Here is a 21769-nt window from a genome sequence, read left to right as displayed (position 1 = left end):
ACTCACGTCACCGCTACTGTCTTAATCTATTTTATGGTAAATTTTACCTATTTCATGATTTCCATGGAATAACTAGCATTTAGGCATACATAACACCAAATATGTCCTGATTAGCCATTCCAACAGCTAATCATTATCAAGCATTTCCATACCACTCAATAACCATATCATAAGACTATATACACAAAATGATTATAATGCTATACATGCCATACTCAAAATATACAAACCGTTATACCAAGATAATACACGGATAGTGTGAGCGAGCCTCCGACCGTTCCTGATTTCCGAGCTGGCTTGTCAAAACTACAAGGAATGAAAAGGAGGGAGTAAGCATAAATGCTTAGTAAGTTCACATGCAAATAGCAAGTAACACAGCTATATAAGTAAACATAAAACATCATTTTCATAATCATCACCGAGACATTCATATCACATTTTCATTTACAATCTTACCATATTGTTGTTATGTCGAGTTTTCAACCCGAGGGTTAAATACAAACCTGTTCAAAGTATTCATTTTACGAAACTTACCAATACGTCCCTTTCATCTCTAGTATTCCTCCATTTGAGTAGAATTTTACCCGTTTAACACATTGGAATATAATTCGGATACATGGAAAGTTTGCACATAAGTGCCACATATGTAGCCAAGCTACCATGTAACCCGCCCATAACCAAACTCAGACTCAACTCAACGAGCTCGGGCGTTCGCATCCATAAGTGAACTCGGACTCAACTCAACGAGCTCGGATACCTAGTTACATCTCTCGAACTCGGACTCAACTCAACGAGTTCGGATGTTCAACCATCCTAGTGACATGTCACTTGTATCCTAATCCATTCCTAAGGTTCAACGGGACCTTTTTCCCAATCATGTGTCCCAACTTTCTCCTACGGAATGCTGATACCGATACTCAGTAGTATTTCACATTTTCCAAGTATATCACATAATTTGACATATTATCAAACAATTATCACGAGTATAATATTTCATAATAATTATCATATCATTTAAATAACATAAAAATATTTAAAATAATAACTATGTTACCAACATTTACATATGAACTTACCTGGCTGATTTGTAGAAGATATTGAAATTTAGGGACTATTCCGCAACTTTTTCTTTTTCTCGTTCTTCTTTGGATTCTTGATCTATAATATAAAGTATTTCTACTCATTAGCATTTATTTGAATTCTATTTCACTTCACAATTTATGCTGTTCAAATTTTGAAATTGCACTTTTACCCCAAAATTTATAGTTTTTACAATTTAGTCCCTGCTCATTTCACCCATCAATTGAACTAATTTTTTTCTCAATTAACATTTTATTTTATCATTATAAATTATTTCACAACCTTTGATATTCTGAATTTCAACACTAACATCTAATTCACAACTTTTTCACAATTAGGTCCTAAATACCATTTTCTATCAAAATGACTTAATAAAACAACCTTAATATGAAATTAGAACTTCAATTTCATAATAATTCATCATATACTGCCCTTACTCAGCCAGGGTAACTTCCAATTTCACCCACCAAATCAAAAACTAATGAATTAGATGATTGGACCTAATTGCAAAAGTCTTAAAAATACAAAAAAATAAGAAAAGGGTAAGAAATAAATCACATGCAGTGAAATTGTACAAAACCAGCTTAAAAGCTCTCTCCCATGGCTGTCTGGCTGAAATTATGAGAAGAATGGCCTAGCAATCTCTTTCAATTTCAATTTATTTGTTTAATTTTGTAAAATTTACCATTTTACCCTTAGTTCACCTGATTCCAGATTTTTTTCTTGCTTATGCCGCCTCATCCATTCCCTTTAGGCTAATTTGCCTTTTAAGTCCTCCCTCATTTAACACTTGAGTCATTTAATCATTTTATCAAGTTTTGTACCTTTTTCAATTTAGTCATTTTTAATTAATTGACTATCCAAACGTTAAAATTTTCTAACGAAAACTTAATACTAACTTATTTACACTCCATAAATATTTTTAAAAATATTTATGGCTCGATTTATGAATTCGAGGTCTCGATACCTCGTTTTTATTCTGTTTTATCTACAACTTCCTATACTACATAATTTCATTTAATTCAAAATTATTTCTAAAACCACACTTAACATTTACTTACTAATATCTAAACTCACATGTCAGATTTAGTGATTTTAAATCACTGTTCCGATATCACTGAAATTTGGGCCGTTACATTCTCATTTCGTTCCTAGGCTCGAAAAATAAAATTTGTGCAATTTACTCCCCATTTCAAGCCTAACCAAAATTCCGTTACAAAATTTACAACACATGTATTCATAAAAATTTAGCATTTTTCTTCAATTTCACAACTTTCATTTTAGTCCCTAAATCATGTTTTCATCAAAAATCACATTGTAAAAGTTGTTTATCTATCAACAACCTTTCATTTTCTACCATAAATTTTAAATTTACAGCATATTCATCCATGACCCAATTTCCATACCTTGATAACTTTTCAAATTGATCCCCAAATAGATAAATTAAGTTATCCTAGTTTAAAAAATATCAAAATTATTAAAAACAAGCCAAGGAAACTTACCTAATTTGGCCATGAAAGTTTCTTCTCTCTCTTAGGGTTTTCATATATTATTTTGAGGAAAAAGATGATAAAAATTATTTTTATTTCTATTTAATAATTTATCATCTTTTAATAATTTTGATTTCTAAATTAGTCTTTAGCCTTTTTCTAATTTTCCATGGATGAATCATCCAAAAATATCTACTAACTTTTCATTAATGGTCCAATTACCATATAAGGACCTCAATTTTTGAATTCCATAGCTATTTAATCATTCTAGCTATTAGAATTTAACTTTTAGATTTTCTGCGATTTGGTTATTCCCGTAATTAAACACATAATCGGTAAAATTTTCTTATAAAAAATTTCACATGACATATCTATCATATTACAGAGCATGTAATAAAATAAAAATAAATTTTATTTTCAGCTCGAATTTATGGTCCCAAGACCACTATTCCGATTTCACCGAAATTAGGTTGTTACATATGTATTCATTTATGGGTCTTATACAAGTTTACAAAAGCTTTATTGTTAACCCGAGATCAAGTTAAGACTAATTTGTAAATGTTTAAAAGTTTGAGGTTGAAGTCGCGACTTTAGAAGTTCCTTAATGCGACATCACATACTGACTTAACTTTGTCGATGACCAATGCTTCACATTGTGACGTAACAAACAGTTCGAAAAGGTTAAGATGACGCCAACCTGCAATTAAATAAAACAACCAACCTATATTTTTCAACCACATTTCCGAGCCAAATACTCAACATCAACAAGTTTAATTCCAAACCTTTATACCATACCTATACAATCACATTTGTAGTTTAAGTATCTAACCAATTCCATTCAACAAATAAACAATATTCGTGGTTCTAACTATATTAAACAAGTAACATGGTTTCACACTTCGTTGTATCAATGTAATAACATTCCTTACATTTCAAACTCTATAGTAAATTCACATTTGCAACATTTAACTACTTGCAAAATATCGATTCAAGTTTCAATCATTCACATAAACATATATTATACCCAAAAATCAGCTCAACCTAGGTATTTGCCATACTTAAAATAAGATGAGATTTATATAAATTTTGTTGAGTTGCTGGATCTACTACTCGAACTCTTGGGAATCTATTATACTTTGCGCACTAAGAAAACAAATCGTACGCTGAGCGAAAACGCTCAGTGGTATTTCTATTATTCAATATAATATAAAACAAGCTTATACAAATGCACAATTCAATTCATAACCTAATCTCAAGCCATTTCATGTCATACATGTTCATTTTCTTATGGTTATGCACATAACCAATCTTACACATCAATTCATAAACATGTTCATGCCAAATCTACCATTATTACATAACTTGCACATATTCATTTTACACTTCAATTCATCATATGGGTATCTAAACATACCATTCATGTTATTCATCATTAAGTATCATTTCTTTCATTTGTAACAAGTTAATTATTAACATAATAAAATAACCAACTCATGTAATTGAACTATGCCATCTAAATATATATTTGCTATATCACGCTTTTACTTATTTCACATTGTAATTTACAAGCATGCAATAATTAAGTTGTATTTATTAATAAATGTATATACTCAATTCCTGTTTCCATTTTAGTCATTTCCGAGCCTATAAGCTCATTCATATTCAATAGGGCCCTAGGACTTGTTTTCAAATTGTTTCGGCCAATCTTTCACATGTTATCGTATATCATTTCATTCCTATATCATTTAACCAATTCATATGTTTATAACCCTAATAACCGGACATAGACTCAAAATGGATATGTGGATCTGTCACCCAGGGCTACCTAGCAACGGTGATGCTATACATGTACATATTACCACTCCGGGTTGCTTGGCGGTAATGGTTTTCTTAATTTGATTAATTTGTCACCTCGGGTTGCCCGACAACGATGAATCTATATGCACAATCTACCACCCCAAGTTGCGTGGCAATGATGGTTTTCAATTAATAATCTAATCTTATGGCATGCTAACTATATTTGACTCGATTCAAACAGCTAATAAAGTAATCAAATTTCTGATTTATTATATAATTCAATTCATATACCAATATTCTCAATTCATCAACAATTCATAATTTCATAACATTTATCACATGCTTCAATCCAATTTCATACCAATTATCACATATCAAGTAAGTTATGCAACTTTTTATTCTATTCAATTTAGTCAATATAACGAAATTTAATCTCAATCATAGTAATTCAATTCAGACAACCATTTCCAAATCACTTCAATACCATTTAATGTAAAATGTTATGAATATGCAATAAATAAATTGGTCTTGAATAATAGAAATACAAAACAAATTTTCGAGCTACTCGTCGATAATTTTCGATTTTTTTTCCCTCTCGAAGGTTCTAAGTCAACATTAGCTAAATAAAATTACAAATTCAAACATATTTTATAATTTATTCAATTTAGTCTCTAAATCTAGGACAAACATAACTTTCAATCTAGTGTTTCAAATTAAAATCCGATTTCACATATATTCATTAGGGACCTTCTATGTTCTATTCCTACCGAAATTTCATGACACTTTTACATTTTAATCAATTTGGTCCCTAATGTACAAAAATCAACAATTAAGTTTTACAATTTAGTCATTTTTCTTAATCTAAGATTAATTTCTAATAATTCCACACCAATTTCATCTAATTCTCATCAATGGTAACTTTTTAAAACTTTAAAATTTTTACAAATTAGTACATGAGCTAGCTAAATCAAGCTCCCATGATTCAATTTTCATAAAAATTAAAGAAAAATTGACTAGGGACTTACTTGAATTAAGGGCCAAATACCTAAAAACCTAATAATGGTGTTCTCCTCCTTGGTTTTTTTTTTTTTTTGGTCTGTTGGAGAAGATGACATTTTATCGCTCCTTCCACTGATTTCCCTTTTATATTAAGGTTAATTTGCTAATTAACGTAATTGGTTATGTTTTATTTTAATTAATCATTTTACATAGTTAATCAACATATAACATTATCGTCTACTATCTCATTTTTATTAAGGGTTTAGTTACCATTTTAGACCCTTGGCTAATTGCAATTTAAATTCTAAAGCTATATCCTAATTAAAAATCTATAGCAAATAGATTTTTACAATTTAGTCCTAAGCCTTAACTGACCACAATTTCGGCTAAATTACTTAACCAAAATTCAATTCATCTATATACAAACTCCATAAATATTTATGGATTTAGTTTATGAAAACGAGGTCCTAAAACCTCATTTTTCAACAGCACTAGAAACCGGGTCGTTATAAGTAACCTTTTCAGACAATTGAACTCTTGATAGAGTCAAGAAAAAAAGTTCCCATCAAAGACAATACTAAAATTTTAAGGGTCCATTTACTTTCGATGATCACTCTTCGCAGATTTCTCCCAATAGAATCGATCCCCTCTCAATAGACATTATTTACATTTATATTAATCACTTCATAATATGTGTTAAATATTTTACTTCGCTTCAAATGTACTTAATGTTCTTAACTTTTAACAAATTACTGAAATTTGCCCACCTTCGTTGAGGATTTTAATTTTTTTTTTAATATGGTAAAGAGAACAAGTTCTAACTGCTAAGTATTATAATACAATATTTACTAAAAGTGATCCTTGATGCATCACTAAATACAACATTTTCCAACTCCTTGGGTGGAGTCTCTATTAAATTAAAACTTAATTCTTCAACCATACATGTATAAGGTGAAACTTAAGTTTACTAAAACTATCAATTTTTTCAACTTGTGTTCAGTCCTAGACATTTTTTTTTAGCGATGAATATGTTCGCCACTAGATCCACTACTCAATTAGTTTCACGATAGACGTGAGTAATTTGGATTTGCCATTGCCTCTGAAGCAGGTTTCTTTTCTCACCTGCCTTCTTTCAAATCCTAATTCTTCGATTGTCAGTTTCAATCTAGTATTGGTGAAAAAACATTTTATAGTTTATCACCCTCAACCTTTGGATTGTATGTAGACAAGCAACATTCTTTCAAGTGTACATAACAAACACATAGTGAAACCCATATCTGGTATAGTTTAAAGTATCATGGAAAGTCATTTATTGTATTTTGTCTTTTTATTAAAAATTATTTTATTTTGTAGTTTTTAAAAACTTTTAATATATTTTTAGTTTTTATGATTTAAAAAATTGTATATACTTTTATTTTTATTTTTTATTTCTCTTTGAAAAATCGAATTATGATGTTAATGACGTCAATATTGCCATGTGCCATTATCTAAAATTATCACGTGTATCAGACTTAATACCATTAGAAAAAAATATTAAAACCCTATACAAAATGAAAATTCGGGTACCAACTTGAAAAAAAATCCATAAGTACCAGTTTGTGAAAATGTGCCAAATTCGGGGTTTATATTTAAGTCAACTTAAAACAACAACAACAACAACAAAAAATTTATATTTTAATGATTTCACTTATATGGAGAAATGATTAAAACTTTTGTAAGACATTTATTTAACATAAATTCAAACCCTCATACTCGAACCCTCACTCTAATATTATATAAAAAATATATTATAATTTTTTTCCCGCATGACAAATATGGATAATACCCATTGTCTTTAGATAGATGGTTTAAAAATTAATTTTTTTAATAAAATACATGTCTCTAAATTAGAATACTATAAAATTATTTAATTCTTAACTTCGTTAGTATTGACATTGTTGCTAGTATAAAAGGATGTGAGTTTGAGTGTCTTGAAGTGCATTATCCTTTTATTTAAGAACTGGAAAAGGGTTATAAGTAGTTTTAGACATTGTATAAAAAATATTTAATAATTTTTGTACTTAATTTTTTATATTTGAAGTATATAAAATTGAAATTAAAATCAAATTATTATAATAAACTATAAATATATGAGATGAGTTGAAATATAAAAGAATAATACTTTTTTAATCAAAGAAGAGAATAATAAAATAAAATAATTAAAACATGACAAACATGAAAAGAAAAATAACAAAATAATTAAAACACGAGAAAGGACATAAACAGTGATATCAAACAAATAAAATTTTATATAAAACAAACAACTAATGTGTAAACAACTATATAAATTTGTAATACTTTGAATGTGAAAGAAAAACAAATCATGAACACGAAGATGTTAAACAACACAAATATTTTAAATAAATTATCGTGACATTTATATAAAAGTTGACATTTTAAATATATGCAATGTTATTTTAATTCAATATTCAATGTTAATATTATATATGAGTTTTAATTTTGTGTTTTATATATGAAATTTTGATTTGGTTTAATTTTCACAAATTATTGACAATATTATCGAATTAGCACAATTTTGATGTTGATATATTACATACATAAATAATTATATTAATCCAATATGAAAAATAAATATATGTATTTATTTCTTTAGATGAATATGATTGAAGTTAAAATCAAGTTTAATGTATACATATGAAATACAATTCAAGTTTCATATATATAATTGCACAAAATCAAAATTCATTTATCAAATTATATATTTGACAAAGTTCATGTAGTTATATTTTTATTTATCAAACATTTTTTCACCAAATACAAGGATGATAATAAAGTATGCAAAATATAAACAAATTAACATATAACAAAACACAATCATAGTCATCCGAAAGGATGTGGATTCAAGTGTTTTAAAATGCGTCTATCTTCTTATTAAATGTTTGGGAAGGTGTTATGGATAGTTTCTAGATATTGTATCAAAACCTACATTTGTTGAATTAATAAAACCTTTTCACCCCTTAATCAAAGTTTTATTTTGATGTGTTTTATATATTTTAAATTATACGTATAGATATATTCCATATGTTATTATAATTAGCTTCAAACCATAGAATTGATTTAAGTTTTTAAATTGATTATATCACATTTATGGATCAAGTGATTAGATTTTTGTGAATACTTATATTCAAATTTTAACATTATTATTCATTATTGATTTAGAAAAATGAAGATGGATATCCTGTGTATCTATTATTTAAATTTAAATTACATTTTCAAATAATTAATTACAAATTTATAATTTTAATTTTATTTATATAAATTTTTTGCATATTTAAATTCAAATTCTTATAAATTTAGTTAAAAATACCAATATAATTTATAGATAACTTTTGACCATCTTCCACGCCACCATCATTTGATGAACCCATTTGCTTTCACCGGCATAAGAGGAATGACTTTGACCACCAGTTGGCGAGATTTAAATAAATTTAATCGAAATTAAACAACAAACAAATTGTCATGACGAGAAATAGCTCGCTGAATTGTTAGTGGTAACGCATTTGAATAAATGCTAATTAATCTGACTTTGATTATATTTTAAATTTAAGATTGTGTTTGGTTTATAGTTATTAAAATTTACTTTTTACATTTTTTGTCTTTTTTTATAGTAAAATTTGACTCGTAGATAATGGAAAATACATTTTTTAAATTGAATTACTTTTTTTAATGGTGTAAGTTATTCTTTGAAGAAAAAACTTTTCTACAAGTAACTTGATTTTTAATATAAGAATTAACTTCAATAAAACTAAATATTATTCTATTTTTAAATCTTAATCTTTAAAAATATTAAAATATTGATCTCAAGTATTATAATTTTCTAATACTATTAAACATAAATATTTATATTTTATCATATAATAAATTATTAATGTAATGAATTAATTATTATTTTAATAAATATTTAATAGTACAATTTATTTTAATAATAAAATTTAAAATTAATGATAATTTTAAATATTATTCTTAATATTTTTGATTTTTTCTCAATATTTTAATAATAAATATATTTTAATTTATACATAGTTAGTAATAAATGTTTTATAGTATATAATATAACTATTTTAAAAATATATATAGATATGAGTATTTGTTTAAAAGTTATTTAGTTTGATTTTTCCTTTAGTTTTAATGTGCCACTATTTACTCTTATATATATATTTAATATATATATAAGGAGTAATATTTGGTGCCCTACGGGTGAATCTAGGGAGGGTTGGCAAGGGCTCCACCCTCTTAAAATGAAAAAATTTCTATTTTGACCATTTAAAATTAGTAAAAGTAAAATTACACTTTAACCATTTAAAAATATAAAATTTTAATTTAATCTTTTAAAAATAGCATTTTTACCATCATAAAAATTACAATTTAATTTTGCCCCCCTAAAAATATTGTCTTGCTTACCTGCTGCTAGTAGAGTTTTTAAACACTACAAGTAGGATTAAGGGTTGACAAATGACTTATAGAGACACAGTAAAATATTAAAATAATAAATATTAAAAAAGAGAAATATTAATTTTTAAAGTTACTTGTAAAATAAAAAGAGAGAATACACTACTAGTGTACCAAATACTAACACTATATTTAATATATAATTTCAAATTAAATTTTAATTACGCATAAATATTATATTTAAAATGAATTTCGATTATCAAATAAAAACATATCTATAGTACTTTGTAATAAGTATAATTTATGTCATGATTATTTTTTAAAATAATTTTAAAAATATTTAAAAAATGTAAACTCAAGATAATCTAAACATCAAATTTGTAGTACTTAAAAATGAGTCTTATAAGAAATGACACACAACCGAAATCTAGATAAAAATAATAGAAAGGACTAGTTTTGGTCGTAAAGCTTGACGTCCTTATATTTTAGGGTAGGTGGAGGCATAAATTTTTTTTTAGCTGAAATTAAATAGTATATTTTGATGATAGTAAAAATACAAGTTTATCATTTTAATAGTTTATATAATCCAATATTACTTCTAAGCAATACCAATCAAATCGACCAAAATGGTATGATTATGATGTTGGATCATGGAATATTCATCTTGACAAGAAATTATCTATATAATATGATAAAATATGTATCACAAACACAAGGGCTATAGCTCAGTTGGTAGAGCACCTCGTTTACACGTGCGCCAATATTTTTCAGGGAAGTCTATCATGCAATCAAAAGAATTGACGTGGATCAGTGTTAGTCGTAAAGCTTGACGTCCTTATATCTTAGGGTAGGTGGAGGCATAAAAATTTTTTTGGCTGAAATTAAATAGTATATTTTGATGATAGTAAAAATACAAGTTTATCATTTTAATAGTAAAAATACAAGTTTATCATTTTAATAGTTTATATATTTTTAATTTAAAATTTTATAAATTATAAAAGATTTTAAAAAAGTTTCATTTAAGATCGACCCCACCAGCCCCCGGCTCAGCCACAGACAGTGGGGCTTCCCAGCTGGCCCCCGATGATCCCAGTAACGTACCTTTTTCCCATGCAGGTTGGCAATTTTGTATTATTGCAATTTAACGACCGGCTGACTCAGTTTTCATAGCTGGCATTTCGACATAAGTATTGAAGAACAGATTTAAAGCCGCGGAAATTCACGAGGTTTATGTTTGCCGAAAAAAAAAAGTGAAAAAAGGGAAGCAAAAACCTATTAGAAAAGCTGAAATGTAAGGTCTAAACAAATAGTAACAAATAAGGAAAGTACGTCTAAACCACGTCCAATACAAGGAAAAGAGTTTTTTCTCCTGGGGAGGGGCCTTTAAAACTTGAGATTATATTCCATCTTTGCCCTTTGTTTTTACCCTTCTTTGGAGCTTCCATATTTCTGGAACAAAGTTGATGCCCTTGGGCAAGGACCTGCTGTAAATCTAACTCTTAGATTTTGCTGGTCCCGAAAGCATCTACTGGTCTGAGGAAATTAACGATCTTCTTATCCCAAGCGTCAAAATCTGACCAGACCCCTGGGCTCATTACTGTTAACAGACCAGGTCGGCACCATGAACCAAGGGGGCGTAGCCACCACGAACGGTGGCTCGGGAAGCGGCTCAGTCGGCGTTCAGATCCATCAATCCCGAAGGCTCCCGGATTTCCTTCAAAGCGTTAATCTCAAGTACGTAAAACTAGGCTATCACTATTTAATTTCCAATCTTTTGACCCTGTGTTTTATTCCTCTCATCGCGGTGATCTCAATCGAAGTTTCTCAAATGAATCTCGATGATTTACGCCAGTTATGGGTTCACCTTCAGTACAACCTGGCTAGCATAATCATTTGTTCTGCTATCTTAGTCTTTGGGTTAACAGTCTACATCATGACTCGACCCAGACCCGTTTACCTTGTTGACTATTCTTGCTACCGTGCTCCCGACCATCTTAAGGCGCCCTATGGTCGTTTTATGGATCACTCTAAGTTGACCGGTGATTTTGATGAATCGTCTCTGGAGTTCCAGCGCAAGATTTTGGAGCGCTCGGGGCTCGGGGAAGAGACTTATGTGCCTAAAGCTATGCATAACATCCCTCCAACGCCCTCCATGGCGGCGGCGAGGGAAGAAGCTGAGGAGGTTATGTTTGGGGCACTGGATATTCTTTTCCATAACACAAATGTCAAACCCAAAGATATTGGTATTCTTGTTGTGAATTGTAGTTTGTTTAATCCAACACCTTCATTGTCTGCCATGATTGTGAACAAGTACAAGCTGAGGGGAAATATTAGGAGTTTTAATTTAGGTGGGATGGGGTGTAGTGCTGGGGTGATCGCCGTAGATCTTGCTAAGGATATGTTGCAGGTACATAGGAATACGTATGCTGTTGTTGTGAGTACTGAGAACATCACTCAGAACTGGTATTTTGGGAACAAGAAGTCCATGTTGATCCCCAATTGTTTGTTTCGCGTCGGGGGTTCCGCTGTTTTGCTTTCAAATAAGTCTAAGGATAGGAGGCGGGCTAAGTATAAGCTTATTCATGTGGTTCGAACACATCGAGGAGCAGATGATAAGGCATTTAGGTGTGTGTATCAGGAACAGGACGATGCAGGGAAGACAGGTGTTTCACTGTCTAAAGATTTGATGGCCATTGCCGGAGGTGCACTGAAGACCAATATCACTACTTTGGGTCCTCTCGTGCTACCAATCAGCGAGCAGCTTTTGTTTTTCACAACCTTGGTGGTGAAGAAATTGTTCAATGCCGGTATTAAGCCTTATATTCCAGATTTCAAGTTGGCATTTGATCATTTCTGTATACATGCTGGGGGTAGAGCTGTGATTGATGAGCTGGAGAAAAACCTGCAGCTGCTACCAATACACGTGGAGGCTTCTAGAATGACACTCCATCGTTTTGGAAATACTTCTTCAAGTTCCATTTGGTATGAATTGGCCTACATTGAGGCCAAGGGGAGGATGCGGAAGCGAAACCGTGTTTGGCAAATCGCATTTGGGAGTGGCTTCAAATGTAATAGTGCAGTTTGGGAAGCTCTTCGGAATGTTAAGTCATCTAGCAATGGTCCTTGGGAAGATTGCATTGATATGTATCCTGTGAAAATAAACACCTAGCTGAGCAATATTTTGAGTTAGATTCTACATTCAAATAGAGGATTTCATTGGTAGGCAGAACCGCTGTGCCTTGGTTTATCTATAGTTCTTGATGTGTACTGTTGTGTCATTCTTATTCTCGGCATGTTGTCAAATGTGTTTTATTTTTATCTTTTTTCTCTCATTTACTTGCGCTTGCATGCATATCTGGAGTACCATCGTGTGAGACTTGCTCATTTTGTACTATAATTCTCCATGTACTAGTAATTGACCTGTTTGAGACTGGTAGTTTTTTTTTTTTTGAAAATTTTCATCATTATGGCATCATTGCATTAGATGCTATTTAGATTATTCATTTCTCAATTTTTTGTTATCAATTTCTCTTAAAAGTATTCATGCCAAACAATGTCTGACATAAAACTATCATGTACGTTCATAAATGACATACATTTCAGCTGCGGCTAAACGTGGAAAGTAGTTATAGCATGAACTGAGATTAGTGGTCCTTGCTTTCCTGCTGTTTCTATTTCGGTCAATACGTTTATTCCTAAGGTAACTGATTTAGATGAACTTATTGTATCTGACCTGCAATAATAATATTGTCCCAACACATGGTAAAGACCAGTCATTTATAGGTTGTGATTGGAAGACGAGGGAGAAAGAAAGGTTGTAGTGTTTGTTTCGTTTTTGTTCAAGGCAAAGCACTTTCGTATTTTGTTCAAGGCAAAGCACTTTCGTATGAATGAGTTAATATCACTAAAATAGGTAAAGACAATACAGATATTTATTTGACGATGAAATTATGCCTTGTAGAAATACAAGCCAGCAACAAAGGGTGCTGGCTAGAGCGTGTGCCTTTTTCCATGCCAGAAGAAGAAAATAACATAAAAAAATTATATATCTATTGAGATATGTGACAAAATGAAAATTACTGTGACAAAATGCGAATTGTAGGAACTGGCTTGGCTTCTTTTAAGTCAAAGGGAAATTGCAACCATTGAATCATGAGGGTGAAGGGAGATCGAGTTTGTCAGGAAGCCAAAACAAAACATTGCTTCAATTATGGTGTCCATGTTAGTTATTTGAGATTTCATAATTTGATATTCAAATTTTTAGTTTTTGTTAACACTATCAACCTTGTCTGGCTGTCCAGTCATTATAAACAAAGGACCAGTTGGACAGTCAAAGTCCTAGTATAACATAATATCAGTGTTTGATGTTGCATTTAGCAACGAAGGTTAAAAACAGCAATAGCACGAGTATAATTAACTCCATTTTTCCTTAAATAATTTCCGGCTGTGGACTGAAGTAAATGTTGATGGGCCAAAACCTGCGCAATAGGTGGTACGTTACGTAACTAGGGCTAGTCCTAGGCCGGCTTGATTTGAGCAACCCTTTGGTGTGAAGTGATAAGCACGCGCTGTAAATGGGAGTGGAATATGAATAAGCGATAAAACTTTACCTTCTCGGGAGACAACACTTGTTCGGCAACTGAACTGAGATGCAAAATTAAGAACACAGTTCAGAATTAGATTGACAATTTTAAGGATTAAATAATAAAAAAAGGGGTCAGTCACTCCACTGATCTATGTTTGGAGTCATTGGACTTGCTCTCACAATACCTCCACTCGCTCATCTATTTTCCTTCCACTACTTCGACCCTTAACCCCGCTGCCCATCGTCAACGTCAACGTCAACGCCAACGCCAACGCCAACGCCAACGCCAACGCCAACGCCGCTTTCATTCTCCAAAGATTTTTAAATTATATCTCAGATTTTGATCGATTTCAAATGGGCGAACAAACCCCGTCGCAGCCTCAGCTGCAGGTTCAATCTCAGCCACCTAATGACTCCTCTACTACGACTCAAGCCCAAGTTCAAAACCAATCTGGAGACCCGAGTAATACCTCCACGGCCGCTGTTTCCACCGTTACCGCCGCCTGTACCGCTATTGTAGCATGTGGTCCGACGGAGCTAGTCAATGTTCCTCTCCCAACCTCGTCTCCTCCTTCGAAAATCCCTTCCCGCCCTCGAAAAATCCGGAAACTCTCCCCTGACCTGAGCTTCGACCCTAATGCCTCCCAACAAGCAACGACCTCCTCCTCCACATCCCTGACCGAACAGCGTAAAACTGTCGGCAGAACTTCCAAAACAAAACTCAGTCAACATCGAGCCCTAGCGGTTGTGGCTCCACGAATCATTGCTCGGTCCCTCTCTTGCGAGGGCGAGGTCGAAACCGCCATCCGCCACCTTCGCGACGCCGATCCCCTCCTCGCTTCCTTAATCGACCTCCATCCACCTCCGACCTTCGACACTTTCCATGCCCCTTTCCTCGCGCTCACTCGGAGCATTCTCTACCAACAGCTCGCTTTCAAAGCCGGAACCTCCATCTACACCCGCTTCATCTCTCTCTGCGGAGGCGAAAACGGGGTTGTTCCTGAAACTGTTCTATCTTTAACCTCTCAACAGCTGCGACAAATTGGTGTCTCGGGACGAAAAGCGAGTTACCTTCATGATCTCGCGAGAAAATACCAGACGGGGATATTATCGGACTCGGCGATCGTAAATATGGATGACAAATCACTTTTCACCATGCTTACGATGGTCAATGGGATTGGTTCTTGGTCGGTTCATATGTTCATGATTTTTTCGCTTCATAGACCCGATGTTTTGCCAATTAATGATCTCGGGGTTCGAAAAGGGGTTCAATTGCTCTACAATTTGGAGGAGTTGCCAAGGCCTTCGCAGATGGATCAATTGTGTGAGAAATGGAGGCCATACAGGTCGGTTGCTTCCTGGTATCTTTGGAGGTATGTGGAGGCCAAAGGAGCGCCTTCGAGTGCTGCCGCGGTTGCTGCTGGTGCTAGTCTTCCACCGCTGCAGCAACAAGAGGAGCCGCAACAACATCAGCAACAGCCCCCGCTTATGGACCCCATTAATAGCATTCTCAACCTTGGGTATGATCTCTTTCTTGGAGAAAAGAAAAATGTGTCCTTTGTTGCATGTTTTGGTGTTACTAGTATTAGTTGCCATCTTAAAAAAAAAAAAATGGATTGTTTTTTCCTCGCCTTATAGTAGCTGGTTGATGCCCATTAAGAGACATTTGACATTTTCTATGACCTTGCCCCGTTTTACCTTTTTGTGCCTATTAGAAGATTCACTTCAACAGTTATATTTTCTATGTAGGATTGATAGTAACCAGGGGCTATTTTTTATATGTATTTCAAGTGCTGTTTGTTAGACTTGAAATTTATTACTTTGTTGTCTTTAGGTCTTAAGAAAGTTATGGAAGTCTTAGAATACAAATCTCCTGTTAGGATTAAATATTTACATGCATGGATATTATGTATACCCTGCAATGTGTTATCATTATCGGGGGAAAACAAATCTAGAAAAGGGAACTGGCCTCCTAACTTAAGGCAACTGGCAGGATTTGTGTCAACTTCGAAAAGTGCTCTGAAATGCTATATGAATTTATAGAACGCTTTGTTAAAGGATATGATTTTTATCGAAAATTACTAAATAGAGGTGCTAAGGGTATACTTTAACTAACATTTTGTAGAATTTTATACCAGTAAAGCAAATTTAACTTTTTGTTTTCATTTCTATATTCTTTCAATTTACATGCTATGGGAATCCAGTTTATCCCTTTATCTTTGACCTTGGTTCTTTAGTGTTATTATATATATTATCTATTAAAAATATCAAATCTTGATAGTAATTACAGAATAGTAATATGGATTTGGGAGAGCATGTTTAGATCTATGTTTATGTTGGCATGAAAACACCTTAATGATAACTTGTTCATGTTTTGCATTTGAAAGAAGACAATGAATTAATGTTTGGTCATCACTGCAGTTAGAGTTAAACAGAAGTAGAAATAGATGTTAGTTTGCCCGAAAGTGTAACATTGCAAGCTGCATAAACTTTGGGGACACTTTTTCTGGGAATGAAGTTTGGGACTGTTGTGGATACTCGTGAGGCGTGACACCATGTTCAAACAGATCACTGTTTTATGATTATATGTCATATGTAGCTTGATAATGGTGCAAGTCAAGGTTTGAATTGGAGATAAATAGCAAATAGAACCTGTCCATCATTATATGCTTTTCAGCCTTATAAGTTTTATGTGCCTGAATTCTTATGCTACATTGCTGGGAATTGTGGTAGACTCTTATTATGGTCATGGATTATGAATCTAGTTACCTGGTGATTCAGGGGAAAGTCCGATTTAATTTGATGAAGCCTTTCCCTTGTGGTTTCTGTCACATGAATAATTTATGAATAATACATGGAACTTGTCGAAGGGAGCTCCTAACCTTGAAACTGGTCGAAGGGAGCTTCTAATCTCAGATTCGTAAGGAAGAGAGTCTTAACCCCTATAAATTGGAATCTTTCCATGCTTGGTGCCTTTGACCTGTCTTGTCCACAAAGGCAACGGTAACAAATTTTGAGGTTTGGATTCCCATTCTATTTAATGAAGTTTTATGCAAAGTTTAGACAATCTTACTGCTGATTGATTGTCTATGCAAAGTTTAGACAATCTTACTGCTGATTGATTGTCTATGCAAAGTAGCATCTGTTCTTTAGTTATATTCTCTTCTTTTTTTTTTTTTTTTCTATGACCAGTTTAGTTATATTCTTAGTTTGTTATGAAGTTGCATCTCTTTCACTAGTTTAAGGAAAAAAGCCTGAATAAAAATTAGCCTAAGGAGATATCCCTTATTATTTTTCCCTTGTTTCTTTAATATTGTTCTCCAAGTGCCGTAAAGTTTCTATAATTTTCAAAAGAATGGTTGTTGTCCTCTGTTCAAAGTTCAGTTAGATTACCCTGTGGTATCCTAGGTAAAGAAGTAATCTTCAACATAGATCTAAACTATCAAATTGATATTAAGATATCAACAAGGATAGTAATGCATAATTGGCTCCTCTTAGAATCCCAATCTACTAACTTATGCTATAGATTTACATGGTAAAGTACAATATCATCATGAGGTTATATGATCCATGCAACCTGAAAGCTATCTTTTTCTTCTTTATTTCTTGCTTGCTTGGCTCTAAAATTTATGTATAATGTTTATGTAATGATTTTTCTGTCTGTTATATGATCAGGGCCTGTGCCTGGGGGCAATGATTGTCATTGGAGATGGAATGTTTGGCATTTGTCACAATCCATGGATCTGAAAGGCAGGCACTTGAAAGGAAAAATGTTTGCGTGAAAATTATTGTTCTGAAAGCCATTAAAATTATAAGCCTTAAGAGTAAAGTCTTTTTAACTTTGGTCTCCTAAATCTGCTTTGAGATTGAATAAACACACTGCCCGGTTCTTTGGTCTTCTTATTTTAGCTGTCAGCTGTCTCATATAAGACATTAATGGATTGCAATTCACTGTTGGAGTGGCTTTGTGTCTCTTGAGTCGTCTAATATCTGGCCGCATGTTAATTAATCAGGGCCCACTCCGAATTAATTGAGAGCCGCAAGGGAATACTGGGTTCCTGGTGATATAAACCGGAAATGTTGAAAATCTAGATGGAGAATAGTTTTAGTAGCTAAAGTGCAAAGATTAATGTAACAGGATTACCATTAACCAAACAGGGTTTCGTTATCATGCCATTTGATTTGAAGACATGAACTAACCAAAAGATACCTAGACTTAATCATCTATTTGCCGCATATTCCATATCATTATTGGCATTAAGCCCTTGGAATTCCCGCAAACTGTTTGCAGGGGTTTATGGTAAGATCCAACATTTAATTTGTTATATTCACCTAATATTCTATTGTTAATCCGCTTCTGTGAGAAGCTGGGACAGCATCTAATAATCAAGCAAAAGCCGTCTGGGATGTAACGGGGACAATTATGTACAAACATGAAGAAGGTGACATTATTACCTATTTACGGGTAAATCATTCCAGGATCATACTTGGATATTCTCACGAATATTTTGTTGTGCTCAGTTTTACTATATGATGTCTTCAATCAATGCTGACGATATACGCACCTTATCCCCCAGCGTTGACCTCGCTTTCCTTGCTATAAAAGTGGATTAACAGGTAGACAAAACATCAAAAAGCACAAGACCAAGAAATATGAATTATGAGAACTACGACCCTATTTTCCCTGACCAACCAGTTGTTGACCAATACCTTCCCCTATGGGCTAGCCTGTCAGCCTTTAGGTCCAAGCCAGCTTTCATTTGGTCCGAAGATGGCACGACCAATGTAAGCAATGGCTCAACACTTACCTATGCTCAGCTCAATGATTCAGTGCAGTCCATTTCTATCCAGCTGCTGCACTCACTACAAAGAGGCGACACTGTAATCATTTTATGCACGCCTGGGCTGGAGCTGGTTGAGATTATTTTTGGGTGTCAAAGAGCCGGCCTTTTGAGCGTGCCCATATTCCCACCTGACCCTTCTTTTTCCAAACAAAACCATCATCACCTGCTCAGAGCTCTCTCCCAGACAAAGCCTAAAGCTGCCATTGCTCACCATGATTATATCACAAAAGTTCAGCAATATCTCTCTTTGCCCTCCAAAGACAAGAAGCTTGCCCAGATGTTACAGAACCTGAAGTGGGTTCCTACTGAAGATGTCAAACATAAAAATGCAGATTCAAGACTGGATTCTATGTCTTATGACGGTTGCAAACCTGATGAAACTTACTTGATTCAATACACCTCAGGTGCAACAGGGATCCCAAAGCCAGTGCTTGTGACAGCCGGATCAGCAGCTCACAATGTTAGAACAGCAAGGAAAGCTTATGACTTACATCCAAATAGTGTAATCGTCTCTTGGTTGCCTCAGTACCATGATTGTGGCCTAATGTTTCTGTTATTGACCATTGTATCTGGTGCAACATGCGTGCTAACGTCACCTGCAGCTTTTGTCAACCGGCCTAGTCTATGGATCGAGCTCATTACACAGTTTAAGGCCACTTGTACTCCGGTTCCATCATTCACCTTGCCACTAGTCGTGAAGCGTGGTGGAGTGGAAACAGGAAGCTCACCTATCAATCTATGGAGTTTGAGAAACCTCATTATCATTAATGAGCCCATTTACAAGGCATCAGTTGAAGAATTTCTTCATGTGTTCAAGCCTTTTGGATTAAACCCATCGTCCATCTCCCCCTCTTATGGCTTAGCAGAGAATTGCACTTTCGTTTCCACAGCATGGAGAAACGATGACAACTCTGGAAACTCCTGTTTCCCCGTTTTCCCTTCCCACAACAAGCTCTTACCTATTGCGAGACTTGCCAGTGAAGAAGAAGAAGAGGACATGGACATCATTGTAGTGAACGAGCACACACACGAACCTGTTGATGATGGAATCGAAGGCGAGATTTGGGTTTCGTCTCCAAGCAACGCCTCAGGTTACTTAGGCCATCCTTTCTTAACTCAAGACATATTCAAAGGTAGACTTAGTAACAAGGTCAGTCGGTGTTTCGTCCGGACCGGGGATAAAGGGATTGTTAAAGGGGAAGAAAGATTTCTCTTCGTAACAGGTCGTTGCGCAGAGGTGATTAAGCTCCCAAACGGTCAGGACATACACCCTCATTACATAGAGACTGCAGCTTACAATAGTTGCCCACAGTTCATAAGAGGGGGTTGTCTCGCTGCATTTGATGTTTCAAGAATGATCGCTCTTGTTGCAGAAATGCAGAGGAGTGAAAAAGATACTAAGATTTTGAGGAATATATGTGAAAGAATCAGAGAAAATGTTTTCGAAAACGAAAAAGTTGATGTAGGGATGGTAGTTCTTGTAAAAAGTAGAAGTGTCCCGAAAACAACTTCGGGTAAAATTCAAAGGTGGGCGGCTAAGCAGTATTTTCTAGGAGGTAAAATGAATGCTTTAATGGAACTCAAGTTTGATAACGATGGCGGATTCTTGCGGTCAGGTAATGGAAGAGGAAGCTACGGAGAAGGGGAAGAAGGAAGAGCAGTGATAGCCGAAGAAAAAGAAGAGGTTGTTTATTCACTCTCAAGTGCTCCATGCTTGGCTCGATTGTAAGTAAGTGCATTAAGAATCTATATAAGAAAAGGATGTTGTGTTTTACTGGTGTCATGCCCCCAAAGGCCAAATTAGTGTAAAAGCGTAGTTCTCTTAAACGCCCTTTTGCATCTATTTCTTTGTGATTATCGACCACGGGTTGAGAACTAAAGAGTCGACAGTGGTTAATTTGTATGTGGTTGCAAGCCAACTATATGGCTCGTTGCATGACTGAGTTCATAATATATTACTTACTATTTAAGCTTTTTGTCTCTGCATTTAAACTAACAAAACCTGAAAATCTTTTTATCATACCCAAGTAAACTATTAATTTATGAATGATGTTTTGGTTTGGATATGAAATTCAGTTTATTGGGCCCAAGTCTCCAGGGGAGTTTATAATGTTTTTAATGACAAAAATATTTCTATAAAAACATAAAATGGAATTATTAAAATAATGATTGTTAAATATCATTAAAATATTTATAAAATAACTAGTTTTCAATCTCCTATTTTCCGTAACATTCATTCAGCATCCTAACTCAAAAAATTTGGTTCCTGAAAGTATTAAAAATAATTTGTATAAGAATTTCCGGTGTCGAAGATGATATTATTTCAGAGTTCAAATAGTAAGTGTTTTTTTTTTTGGGGGTAAAAATGAATGTGCTTGGTACATTCTCAACAATGTTAATCTGGGCTCGAGATGGGAAATTGGAATTGAAGAGATGCATGAGGGATATAATCCCATTTCTCCACCTGAATAATGGGAGGACTTAAAAAGGGAATTTGACTATATATTTGGGAAAGCCCTTGGATT

At 33.5% G+C, this 21769-nt stretch overlaps 3 protein-coding genes across 3 annotated transcripts; all 3 read left to right on the top strand.

Moving 5' to 3' along the window:
* The first annotated feature begins 11017 nt into the window (after window positions 1–11017).
* LOC108486761 (3-ketoacyl-CoA synthase 4) lies at window positions 11018–13270 on the top strand. The gene has a single exon (XM_017790974.2). It carries the CDS (start codon window positions 11437–11439, stop codon window positions 12982–12984), a length of 1548 nt encoding a protein of 515 aa, XP_017646463.1. The 5' UTR covers window positions 11018–11436; the 3' UTR covers window positions 12985–13270.
* A 975-nt stretch (window positions 13271–14245) lies between these two features.
* Window positions 14246–18303, top strand: LOC108483990 (alkylbase DNA glycosidase-like protein mag2). Its single transcript, XM_017787579.2, has 2 exons — window positions 14246–15920; window positions 18076–18303. Exons 1-2 carry the CDS (start codon window positions 14755–14757, stop codon window positions 18095–18097), a joined length of 1188 nt encoding a protein of 395 aa, XP_017643068.1. The 5' UTR covers window positions 14246–14754; the 3' UTR covers window positions 18098–18303.
* Window positions 18304–18439: 136 nt separating this feature from the next.
* LOC108485947 (uncharacterized) lies at window positions 18440–21214 on the top strand. The gene has a single exon (XM_017789783.2). It carries the CDS (start codon window positions 19054–19056, stop codon window positions 20971–20973), a length of 1920 nt encoding a protein of 639 aa, XP_017645272.1. The 5' UTR covers window positions 18440–19053; the 3' UTR covers window positions 20974–21214.
* The last annotated feature ends 555 nt before the right edge of the window (window positions 21215–21769 follow it).

The sequence above is a fragment of the Gossypium arboreum genome, chromosome 5, assembly GCF_025698485.1.
Source record: "Gossypium arboreum isolate Shixiya-1 chromosome 5, ASM2569848v2, whole genome shotgun sequence".
NCBI classification, from domain to species: Eukaryota; Viridiplantae; Streptophyta; class Magnoliopsida; order Malvales; family Malvaceae; genus Gossypium; species Gossypium arboreum.
This window is presented reverse-complemented; position numbering and strand designations above follow the sequence as displayed.

Bases quoted from the DNA above. Each gene is read 5' to 3' on its own strand.
- LOC108486761 (XM_017790974.2), top strand. From the start codon at position 11,437: ATGAACCAAGGGGGCGTAGCCACCACGAACGGTGGCTCGGGAAGCGGC.
- LOC108483990 (XM_017787579.2), top strand. From the start codon at position 14,755: ATGGGCGAACAAACCCCGTCGCAGCCTCAGCTGCAGGTTCAATCTCAG. The intron at 15,921-18,075 runs GTATGATCTCTT...TTATATGATCAG, and splicing joins AATAGCATTCTCAACCTTGG to GGCCTGTGCCTGGGGGCAAT.
- LOC108485947 (XM_017789783.2), top strand. From the start codon at position 19,054: ATGAATTATGAGAACTACGACCCTATTTTCCCTGACCAACCAGTTGTT.